Below are 12,538 nucleotides of genomic sequence, written 5' to 3' on the forward strand. Positions count from 1 at the left end.
CTAAAGGGAGATTATTCTTTGTGGTGATCCACATGCTATAAATTTTCAAGTAATGTTATACATGAAATGGAGGTTATATGATTAACTATCATATCAACATCACTCAAATTATCTGAAGGGAAACTCAATATTTTTCAGGCTAAAGCACTGAAACGGAGGAGCTACCCCACTTTTCTTTCTTATACAGATTATACATGAAATAAAATGAAGTATACATGGTGTAAATGATTAGTGAATTGCTCCTCCCTATCCAGACGAATTAATTTCAACCACCAAATCACAGCAAAGAGGACGAAAAGTGAATAAATTGGATGAGAAGGAGCTGCAATACCTGTGGATGGGTTGGAGATAGCGAGGTCGCCGGCAAGGACGCCCATCCGATCATGTTTATGTTTTTGTGAAACCTGAGAAGAATGTGAAAACTGAGATGCAAGTAACACCATAGCTTCCTTTTGTTTTTATTCTGCTGAAAAGTCTCATAGCATGATATCTTCAGAACAACATGTGGTGTGCCGGTGGCATCCAAACAAAAAGATTTGGAACAGGGAGAATAGAAATACACCAAAAGAGATCGTCGTCTTTGAATTTTTTTTTCTCACGCCTGGCCTAATTGCAAAGATATTTTTAAATGCCCACATATTTATTTAGCTGATTACTATAAGCAAGAAAAGCCGCCATCATACACAAAGCGGAAGACATTGAGTATGCTCCTATACTCTGTCAAAATTAAACTACACAAATACTTTCAGTTCGAAAATGTATTTTCATTGCCATCATGTCATCATACACATCAAAGAGCCAATAGATTAGCTAACTGACACAATCCATATATTTAGCATCATGATTTCCCAAAAATCAATTAAAAAAATATCACCTGAAACTCAAAAGCGATAACCTCGAGTGATGACCCAAGTGTTGAGGCGTCACAAAAAACTGGGCCATTTTTTGGCCTAATTGGAGGTCGTAAAGGCCCAGTCAGGGTTCTGTTTTTGCCTGCATGGGCAACTGTTTGCATGGGGGCCTGGGGTGAATCGTCCGCTCCAGCTCCTCCCCCAGATCGAACAAAAACGTTCGGTGGAGTGATCGCTCCCTGACGAACAGTTCATTCGTTCCCCGGAGAAAAAAATATGACGTTCCCAGGAAACCATTTTTACACTTTGCATATCTTCGTGCGTATACTAAACATGCCAACGACATCCACACGCTTGAAAAAGTAAATAATCAAACAACACTCACATGAGTTGCAGAGTCCTATCGTTTCCGCTTTACCGCCCCAAAAAATAATATAGTTGTTCTGCAAGTAATTACATGACATGATGATGGCTTCATCAAATATCAATTTTTATTATTATTAGTGGCCATGTGCACGCCTAAACCTGATAGCGTGATTCATCTGCAAATTTTTCCTACACACCTAAACTAAACCAACAAGTTATGGTAGTAGCCTAGACAAATAATTTACAAAAAACAACATAAAGGAGAGGAGAAGGCAGACGGTAAGGCATCAAAACTAAGAACAGGTTACATCCCAAAAGATTTGTTTATTCCAGAGTGAGCATCTGATGAGAGGAAAGTACACTCTCTTAAGGGAAGTAGAACAACTCATAATGCTCACCTGACATGCACAAAACAGAGATCAGCCATGTAATTTTACTGCCTGATATGTTATCATTTTTACTTTTCTTGTTCAGCGAAGAGTCGCAGTTTGCAAGTACTATAACTTCATTCGTATTTCCTTGGAAAACAGAGTCAGGTGCAACATTTATAGACCACTGTCTAATATCAGTTAATGGGGAAAGAAGCAATGGAAGCAATGAGCATATAAATTCTGAAATCATCCTCGACAACATCGTGTGCAGAAAATTTTACAAAGGGAAAGAGCAAACTCTTCTTGTATCATACCAGGGGTACATCAAATAATTTTCATTTGCAAACAATAGAAAAAGCCTTAACTCAGCTGAAAAATGGGCAATCCAGAAATACTTGACTCGTATAGTCCAGGGATCGCAAAAGTAGCTAATTCAATATCTAGACTCTGAGTGTGCAATGAACAATTGTAGAGTTGGCAAGGACATAAATCCTAGAGTAAAGATATTGATATTAAATAAATGAACTGGGAATGAAGAGAAGGGGGACCTCACTGTCCATGGCTAAGCAAAACAAACTTACATGTAAAGATGTGGCATAGGTGTGCATGTCTCGCCGAGTGAGATACCTGTGGGTTGCACATAATGATGCAAGAGTAGTCTGTCTCCAGAAAACTTCAAAGATACACGACCACACCAAAGTTCAAGTCAAAATTAGTTATGTACAACAGTACAAGATGATTCTATGACTGGCAACCAATTATTCTAGGGTTAGACCAATCAGTTCTCAGCTTACCTAATTAGTTTGGTCTGCTAAGCATTTTGTTCCTAATGCAATCTTCAAGTATATTGTGTAACCAAGTTATTCATTGGTACTAAAGAAAGAACAGCCTGTAAAAATTATCTGAGCAAAGTAGAAAAAATAAAAAATTAGTAAAAAGCAATAAATCCTAATCGCCATCTCAGTCAGCAATATAAAAAGTTCTACCATGATTCTTCAATGCATTGCAAAGTGAGATCCCAATCCCATTTTCATCTCAATCCTTCTCCAGAGCTATTTTCCCCCAATCTTTTTTGGCCAACAGTCTGTAGGAACATAGTGGAACTTCCCCAATCTTCTTTGGCCATCAGTCTGTAGGACAAAATGTAACTTCAATGTATAAGAGTATGACAAATAAAACAATATTTGAACAAACAAAGACGAAATTTTCTAGGAAATTAAAGGGTCAAGTGTAACAAGGCTGGGTGAAGTTTAAGATGGGTAGGACGTTCCATGTGAGGTCCGCTCTGTACAAAGCATGATCATGCATTATCCTATCAATTTGACTACCCTAGAAAGAGGAAGCAAATATTGTACCCATGCCAAACAGTGGCTTGAGAGATGAAACACTTTATGATATACTGTATTTTAGTTGTTGAGATGCAGTTGGACTGCTGAATAAAAAAAAATTACACAGCACAGAGTCAGAGATGATGACTGAACTTACATATCTTTTGGAAGTGTTGATTCATCAGTATTTGAATACAGAAACAATGAGCAACCACTCTCAACACTCAGAACCTCGAGAGAAGATACGTGTGTTCACTTATAATCAGTAATCATGAAGATCTTATAATCAGTAATCATGAAGATGTCCATGCACGCACCTGTTTGAACAGCATTAGCAACCTGTGATACGCCAATCAGGATACCTCACAAAATATTCACAGAATAGATCAATATGTATGCAAACCAACAACTGCCGCATCACTTTCTCACCTGCAACTTGGGAGCAGGCCGCCGCCGTCGACCACCGCGTTGCATCTTGGCTACATTTATGAATCAAATTCTTAGAACCCTTGGTATACTGCTATCTGGCAACATCACTTGCAACTTGGGAGCAGGTTGCCGCCGTCGACCACCGCTCTACATCTTGGCTGCATTTATGAATCGAATTCTTAATATCCTTGGTATACTGAACACAATTTCATTCAAAGTGCATAACATGATCTATGAACACAATTTTATTCAAAGCATATGAACCAAATTGACTACTACTTCAACCATTCAACTAACTGCTGCCGCCATTTTGTGAAGTTAATCTAGAAAAGTGGTTACATAGAGCTAGATCCCAAAATAATCACATGAGGAAAGAAAAACTATTTTTATGCAGAAGATGGGACATCGTCTCTTCATACCTCACCATGGAACACCTCACCAACAAATCGGTGCCAGGGGAGGTGGCCGCACGGAGAGAGGAAGCTCACCTTGGTGCTGGCGGCAGATGCAGTAGTCGTCGCTCGATGCGCAGCTCCCAAAGTCGTGCCTGCCGCCTGCTGCACCATGTGTGGCGCTCACCGGCAAGGCACCGGCAGGACGATGTTGGTCCAAGCCGCTGCCGTCCGCGTCCTTCCAGCTCGAGCTCGTCCATGGGATTTCATCCATTACCTTCACCTCGAGGGTGGCGAGAGAGCATGGGGCGCAGCTGCTGCTCCCCTCCTCCTGTTGAGTCCTACTCGAGGGCGAGCTCCTCCTCCCGAGTCTCGAGGCCGAGCTCCTCCTGCTGAGGCCGGATCGAGGCCGACGGGCGCCGGGAGAGCACGGGCGCCGAGGCCAAGGCGGTGGCGGCGGCAGGAGAGGAGGCGAACAAGGCCGAGGCGGCGGCGGCAGGAGAGGAGGCGGCTACGGGGGCGCGGGCTAGGTCTGACTGCTTTTCCTCTTTTCTCTCGCTGCCGCTTCTCCTTTTCTTTTGTCTCGTGCCTGCTCTCCAGGCCGCCCGCTCGCTCGCTGCTCTCTCTGAGCCGCGCACCCACGAGAATGACAGATGGGCCCGCCACGGCTGGAGCGGAGGCGCCGCCACTGGGTGCAAACGAGGACGGTAAAAAAACGCCCTGCCAACCCACGAACGCCACTGGCAACCCACCATCGATCGCCCCCGCTTTCACCCGGACACAGCCACGCACACACCGTGTCGCTGCCAGGCTGGCCCGCGCGCAAAGTTGGCCCATGCATCAGTCGCTCTAGCCCGATTCTGCGGCGTTCAAAAGAACGAGCTCCAGATGTTTACCACGGCGATAAAAAGTACGATGTCAATGGACAGCAGTGCGAACCGAACATACAGGATGAATTTGAAAGTGCGAGGATGCTGGAATGGCGGGTATTCTAGGAGGGTTTATATATTCAATTTTTGAGGTGGCTGACCAAATTACCTCGATTGAGAAGTCTTTCAAGAAATCATTTTTGCTGGATTGAGGCTAATCTGAGGGGTTTTGCGTGCCTCTTTTGAAACTTCTTATGAACTACAACAGCATGATTGATCAACAAACGGTCACTCAAATATATCTGCATTTCCATAGCAAAGGTGCGAAGAAATATTGACTATTTCTCCTTTACTTGGTCTAGCTCAAGTATCACAACGATGAATGAATATATATAAATTCAGACCAAATTTACCATAAAGTTCAATTTGTAAGCATTTTGCTGGTAGATTAAAAAAACTGTCGAACTCATCTCTTGAATCAGAAAGAGAACCTCAGCTAATACATGCACGCATTATAAAATTTGGGAACTCCACACAAAAGCAAAATATTAAAAACTCAAGGACATAATCAATACTGAATAAATGGATGACATGAGTTACTGCTACATTATTACATCAAGCAGCCAAACAAACAACATTTAAAAATAGCAAATTTTAGTTATTCTGGATGTGTGCTGGCTCAGTTAGACGGTGCAGCGGCAGCCTCTCGTGCCTTGGCGAACTCAAGCAGCCTGCCCACGTCTGGCAGGGCCACCTTGGCCGCGTCGAGCTCGCTGAAGCGCTCCACCCATGCGGCCAGGAGCGGGGTCTTGGCGGCATCGAAGATCTTGTCACCGGACAACACCTCGATCACCTTCATCCACGACAGCACGCCTCCCAGCGCAACGTCGACGAGCCCGAGGCCGTCGCCGCCGAAGAAGCCCCCTCCCTTGGAGCATTCCCTCAGGGCCCCTTCAAGAATCTCCACCGCCGCGAACGCCTGCTTCTTTCCCTCGGATTTCTCCTCCTCTGTCTTGCCCCTCAACCACTGCCTCCATGGGGCTACCAGCTGAAACACGGAGAAAAATAATGGTCAAAGTTGCTCGTTGGATATCTAAAAGTAAAGGAACGGAGACAAGTAGTTCAAGTAAGTGAAGATAATTTAAACCTTGTCGTCAACGTAGGCCATCCAGAAGCGAGCAATGGCGCACTCGTAGGGGTCCGCTGGGAGAAGGGACGGGCCGGAGCCGGCGAACACTTCGTCGATGTACTGCAGAATGATCATGGACTCGCAGACCGGGGCGCCGTTGTGGATGAGCACGGGTATCTTCTTGTGCACCGGGTTGGACTTGAGGAGAAGCTCGCTCTTCTTGTACAGGTCCTCCTCCACGTCCTCGTAGCTCAGGTCCTTCAAGGCGAGCGCGAGCTTCACCCTGGTAACAAATGGGCTTGGCCATGCGCCGAGCAGCTTCAGGTCATCCCCTCCGGCCATCTCCAACTAGCTCGAAGCCTAGAACGATGGATGTGCGTGTGTGTGAAGGCTGAGATCGTTTTAGCTGTTTGTGATTTGCTGGGTACTGGCTTGATGAATGTATCGGAGGCATATCAACTGTTTATATAGTGTCCATGTAATACGAACTAGTATACGTCATGGGTGATGCTGCTTCGAGGAGAGTGTCATCCGTGATGCCTGGGCGATGAGCAGATGCCGTTCTTGTAGTCCGTCGATGTATTTTTAAAGGCCTTTTGTTGGTTTCCTTCAATCATGCTTGACTGTAGAGTACACTTGAAATGTAGTTGAATTATTTTTGAGGCGCCACCTGCTGCTGCCTCCCCTCGCGCAAGCCCTTCCGTCAGCACGCCATCCACCCAGGTGTCAATTTTTCTGACTTGACTGCGAGCAGATGATTAAAATACCGTAGCTACAAGTTCCAAAAAAATCTGTCTCTACCACAACATGTGGTTGGATGGTTAAAAAGACAATGATATCTCTAGCTCATCAGAATTAAAATCTTGGTGTTCGTATTTATTCTGGATTTATTTCAGCATTTCCGGCGATTCACGTTCAGTGGGAGAAGATTTTTTCATCGACTACGAGACGCCTACGATGACTTCATAAAATATCAAGATGATATGCCGACTCACTCTCTCGAAGGTGTTCATAAGGGTAGGGTGTGTGTGCGTGCGTTCATAGGGTGAGTGTATGCGCGTGTATATGAGCGCTTACTTTGTACTATGTTAAAAAAATCCGCCTCTTTTGTCACTGAATGTGGAGATTGTATCATTTCAATGGCATAATTTTAAAAAGACCACCTATTAAATCGGTTGCTTCCTATTGGCTTTCCGTCGCTTTCGTTCAATCCAACTCATGTTGGCCATCTTCCTCCCCTCGCCCCTGACTAGATGTAGTGTTCATCTTCTTCCTAGAACCGCCCACTAACACCCGCCCAACCGCCCACTCCTTTCCCCTTGGCCGGCGAACACTGCCACGCACCACCTCATAACCCCTACATGGCAGAGCATTCGCCTTCGTCGGCCTACAGCCGTCCCCGCTTCCCCAACTTCCCTCTAGACCGCACCAGATTCTAACCGACAACCCACCAGCACCCTCCCCTCCCCCCTCCCCCACCGGAACCCATCAACCTTTGACTCCTCCAGCAACACCATTGTTGTGTCGTCCCTCACTGCCGCTTGCCAGACCTTTTCTATGGCATAGTTCACCACTTTTTGTGTAAACATGATCAAGTTTTGATGAAAATAATTATGAATAATGTTTGTATTAGTTTACGAGCATTGGGACCACGATTGCGCTACAAAAGTATAAGAATGTTGGATGGTTGGTTAGTCTCGCAAAAGAAAAGGAAAGGATGCATTTTTTGGTGATTATACAACCCTTGTGGTGCCCATCAACGAAAGCAGTGGGTAAAACGGTGTGCTAAAAAACACAGGGTAAAACATGTAGACAATATGGAACATTGATTATCTGTATTGTATTGATTTCACCGTGGTATGGGACATATATAGAAGTACAAACTTGGAGGGTAAGAAGCCTAGAGACTTGTGGTACAAGAAGATGTTTTATCTCTACAATATTCTAATTTATCTCTAGTTCGTAATCTCCAATGTGTATTAATTCTAACATTCCTCCTCAATCATACCGGGAGTGAAGCGAATGATTACGGCAGAATTTGAAGTATTGCGCTTATGTCGTCTTCTTCGCTACGCCATCATCAATTGCATTTCTGATGGGTCAGCATCTAGGGTGGTGATTACGTCCCCTTCTGGTGCCTTCCTTGTCTCTCCTTCCCTCCCGCAGTCACAGGGTGAGTGACGTGGACGCTAGTGACGACGCAGACTGTGTTGACTGGAGTTGTTGCCCGTGAGTTGTTGTAGAAGTAGCCATTAATGCCGATGTTGAGGTAGCCGATCATGTAGGGCGTGTTTGGTTCATGTTTTGAACAGTGGTTGCATTGCATACACTTCTCAATCCAGCCTGGTTGAGCAAAAACAGCCCCAAATGCGTCATCTGCAAGTTGTTTGGTTGCCTGCATCGAGGGTCACTGCATTAGGTAATACGCAAGTGCACTTTGTTTGGTTGTTTGCATTAGCCCAAGCGGCACATGAACACGGTGTTTGGTTGCCCGCATGGGGTATGATTAAAAGCTAGCACTTGCACTTAGCACACAGGGTTAAGAGCTAGCAGAGGGAGGGGAGAAGAAATGCAGTGTGCGCCGAACCATGGCGACTGCGGTGGATAGTGGCCGTGGCGCCGTGTCCAACATGACGAGCATGGAGTCGTCGACGAGCGACCCCGTCGGCGGCATGGCGAGTGACACCGTCGACGAACTAGTTGTGGTGCTCGCGCAAAGACAGTCAACAGAGGAGGAGAATGCAGTGCTTGCGTCATGGTATCGTCAGTGCAGTGGACGAGAGAGGAGGCTGAGATGATCGATGTCGGAAACGACTCCAGTGTAGTAGGGCGAGAGAGAGGAGGCCAAGATGATCGACCACGTCGGCGGCGAAACGAACTGCAGTGTTCACGGAGGCAGAGGACACAAGAAGCAGTGTGCGCGCCATTGCAGCGTCAGTACAGTAGGAGGACGACAGAGAGTAGACCGAGATGAACGACGCTGGAAACAGATCTAGTGTAGTAGGACGTGGGCAAGGAGATCAAGGGGAAGGGCTTCGGCATCGAGAGGGACGAATAGGAGGGCTCTGAGCAGAGGACAGAGGAGCTCGACACGACAGCGTCAGTGCAGTAGACTGCTGCTCAAAGAGAGATAAAGCTACGATCGTCGAAACCAAAAACTTACAACACGAATGTTGTGAGGAACTGCAAGATTAGGCTACTGGTCAAAGGAAATTTCAAATGATCGATCATGCGCGATGAATCTGACAAAATTCGTCCAGAATAGCTCCAAACGGGAAGACGAGATTAAGAACTTACGGCCGACGAAACAGCGAACCGATCGCCTGAATGAAACCGTAGCATCAAGGTGCATCTTTTTTGTGTAGAGTTTACCACGAATCGAAGCATCATTGTGTAGATCAGAGGGGCATGGAAGAGATGAGATTAGAGAGGAGCTTACTGGAGGTTGAAGAAGACACCACGTAAATAATTCGCATCCCTCCCGTTTCTCCTCCTGCAGGGGCCCGCTCGATGTGCTTTCGCTCGGCCTGGCTCCTGAGAAACTGTCGATTCCTGCGTTGCCAGTGAGCCAGGCCCAGAGGTACTTTAAGAAACGTGCGATGCAGGCCCAATAGTGTATGCGGGCTACCAAACAGGCCGAATCCTTCCCACGCGGGCCTGGTTGGACCTTAGCGGGCAACCAAATACGCCCGTAGTAGCCTTGGTCAAGGTAGTCGTGTTCCGGAGCGCCGATGACTTTCGTATAGTAGCTTGCTGCTAGTTTTGTAGTATGTTACTTTCCTTTTGTACCTTGTATCTACCGTTTGGCGTTGCATCCCCCGTTTCTTCTCTTGTTTTCTGTTATCTGTTTGTTACTATTTTGATATGGTGTACTGTTTTCTTTAACTTCTCGTAATCAATAAAAGCTAGTATTCCTACTATCCTCAGGCAAATGTAGCAGAGCCGGCATGTTGGTAGCCTATGTGGAACGAGCTCCATATGCATTTTGGAGGCTGCCAAGATGATGCGCATACTTAGAGCCTCCATGTTGGCTGCCTCCATATATATCGTAGGACTCGGTCGACAATGGGACATATTTTGCCACAATCTCTCTGCCATCCCCATGTGGGGTGGGGGAGGAGGGCATGGGATGTTTCCTTCACAACGCAAACAACTATCGTATGGAGTGCATTCTAAAGTTGGCTTTGAGGCACCAAATATGAAGGCGGGGAGGCCATAATTGTCATATCGGCAGTTATTATGGTGATTTTCATATGTATGGCAATTCTGGTAGACTGTTATTCTCTTTTGATATAATTGTCATATCGGCAGTTATTATGGCAATTGGTCCATTACGATGACTCTGCTAAAAAACATAGGATTGCAGTGTCATGCACATTTGAATATTACCTAATTTTGATTTGTTTTATTGCATCATAGAAAAAAAATATCTTTTTCCATGGGGTTTGAGTGGATGCCAATTTTTTTATGAAACGTAGTACAAAGAAAACTTTAGAAAAAATTCTACAAAATCCAGTCCTTTGAAATAAACGACTAGAATATGAAAAAAGTCCTGAATCCTTTCGAAATACCTATGAATATCCTTCGAATCAAAGAGAAATCAAGGAAGTGGTCCTGACTAAGGATAACTTGGCAAAACGTAGTTGGGATGATAGTAAATGGTGTTGTTTTCTGTGATCAAGATGAATCCATCCAACATCATTTTTTTTCTCAAATGCCCACTAGCCAAGTTAATGTGGCATACAGTGCAGGTGTCATTCAATGTCAGTCCTCTTAATAGCATTGCCACTTTATTTGGGACATGACTAAATGGGGTAAAGTCTAAGGGTCTGTGTAGGACACATCTAGATGTGACATAGTTATGTCACATCTAAGCTGATGTCCACTTTGTTTGTGGTCTCTTTTTGTTTTAGTATTTTTTTGTTTCTTGTTGCTGCATTATATATTTGTAGGAGTTTAGATGTGACATCCTTAAAAAACATCTAGATGTGAATTAGACAAACTGAAAGTCTAAAGTAATGGCGCATATTTGAGTCGGAGTGTGTGCATTACTTTGGACTATATCATACTGTTGGAATGACAAAAAAGTTAATAGACAAAACATCACGATTTTTTTGCATGTCATCTACCGGGCAACTGGCTGGATTCATACATGGTCGTTACTCAGACGTGCGGATGTCAAGTAGCACATGGCGTATGGATGCAACCGTTGGGACTTGGAAGACGGTAGCACATGATACTTACAACCGGTTTAAATGACAGTCCAACAATAGGATATGTGTTTAGTCATCTTGTCCATATTTTGCGGTTGTGGCAATTTTCATTTTATTTAAGCTTGATTTGTGAACTTGTATTGAATTATGTATTTGATGGCTACTTTGATAATATGGTTGCATGCATCATTTTGATGCAGAAGCCGAGGGTAATCCTTCTTTTGAAAAAGATCAGCTTTTTTGAACCGAAATCATGTGTCAGGTTGCGATGGAATCAAACTTAAATCCAAAAAAGAAATCACAAGGCTAACCATCCTCTGTTGTTCCTCTCTGTTTGTACTCCTCACTTTCATAACCACCGCCTTCCTTATTTCCTTGGATTTAAAACATTTCCTGAAATATTAACTGCACATAAGAACAAGCACATGTTTAAAATTTTGATGAGAGCAGAAATATAACAAGGGCACCCGCAAAAAAAATGTAAAAAGGGATCAGGCTGCTAGTGCTACCGGTGGCTCCGTGGTTGATTAAACTTACCATGTCTTTGGTCACATTTAGTAGACTAAAGCGGAAAAACAATCTCTGTTGATACGTGATGCAAGCACTTCCGTCAACACACACAGACACGAGGCCGAATCATCAGAATCTATAAAAGGCGGCCCCGTTGACGCCGCGAAGGTCACACAGGACGATCATCGCCCGTGAGCAGCTAGCTAGTTTATCATGCTGGAGGCAAGACTGCGGTTGAGCGTTGGCAGAATAAGATAAGGCATTTAAGAAGTTTCTTGCGTGGGTGGGCTAAGCATCTTAGTGGGATTTATAAGGTCGAAAAGGAAAGGCTTCTTACACTTATTCGGTCCCTAGATTTAAAAGCCGAATTCACAATTCTGCCAGCCTCGGAGCTTCATGCTAAGCTTGAGGCGGAGATGAGATTGAAAGAGCTTCGCCGTGAAGAGGAATTAAAGTGGGTGCTGTCGTGGTTCTAAGCCTGACAGTAGAGTGGGGGGTAGGTATGGAGAGGCAAGGTCCTAGCTATGGAGAGGTTGTAAGCACAAAGGATGTACGAGTTCAGGCCCTTCTCGGAAGAAGTAATAGCCCTACGTCTCGGAGCCCGGAGGCGGTCGAGTGGATTATGAATGTATGGATTACAAGGTGCCCAACCCTTCTGCCTGTGGAGGGGGGTGGCTTATATAGAGTGCGCCAGGACCCCAGCCAGCCCACGTAGGAGAGGGTTTAAGGTGAGTTAAGTCTGGGGCGTTACTGGTAACGCCACACATAAAGTGCCTTTACTATCATAAAGTCTACTTAATTACAGGCCGTTGCGGTGCAGAGTGCCTCTTGACCTCCTGGTGGTCGAGTGAGTCTTCGTGGTCGAGTCCTTCAGGTCAGTCGAGTGAATCCTCGTTGGTCGACTGGAAGGCGACCTCTTCTAGGGATGTCCTAGGGTAAGCTACTTGGAACAGGTCCATGACCCTACCCTAGGTACATAACCCCATCATTAGCCCCCGAATGGATTGAGGCTTCGAGTGAAGAAGGAGTTGATGTCGTTTCCGATTAACCTTTGCGCTCTAGTTGTGCGTTGTTCTGGAT

At 45.1% G+C, this 12,538-nt stretch overlaps 1 protein-coding gene and 1 long non-coding RNA gene across 2 annotated transcripts; both read right to left on the reverse strand.

Annotated features, from left to right (window-relative positions):
- Positions 1-2,604: 2,604 nt before the first annotated feature.
- LOC119325603 lies at positions 2,605-3,412 on the reverse strand. Its single transcript, XR_005157597.1, has 3 exons — positions 3,346-3,412; positions 3,074-3,233; positions 2,605-2,718 (listed from the first exon to the last, which is right to left on the reverse strand). It is a non-coding gene; the product is annotated as an uncharacterized LOC119325603 (long non-coding RNA).
- Positions 3,413-5,052: 1,640 nt separating this feature from the next.
- LOC119326057 (probable glutathione S-transferase GSTU6) lies at positions 5,053-6,172 on the reverse strand. Its single transcript, XM_037599762.1, has 2 exons — positions 5,754-6,172; positions 5,053-5,654 (listed from the first exon to the last, which is right to left on the reverse strand). Exons 1-2 carry the CDS (start codon positions 6,075-6,077, stop codon positions 5,286-5,288), a joined length of 693 nt encoding a protein of 230 aa, XP_037455659.1. The 5' UTR covers positions 6,078-6,172; the 3' UTR covers positions 5,053-5,285.
- Between the last annotated feature and the right edge of the window lie 6,366 nt (positions 6,173-12,538).

Source organism: Triticum dicoccoides, chromosome 6B (assembly GCF_002162155.2).
Source record: "Triticum dicoccoides isolate Atlit2015 ecotype Zavitan chromosome 6B, WEW_v2.0, whole genome shotgun sequence".
NCBI classification, from domain to species: Eukaryota; Viridiplantae; Streptophyta; class Magnoliopsida; order Poales; family Poaceae; genus Triticum; species Triticum dicoccoides.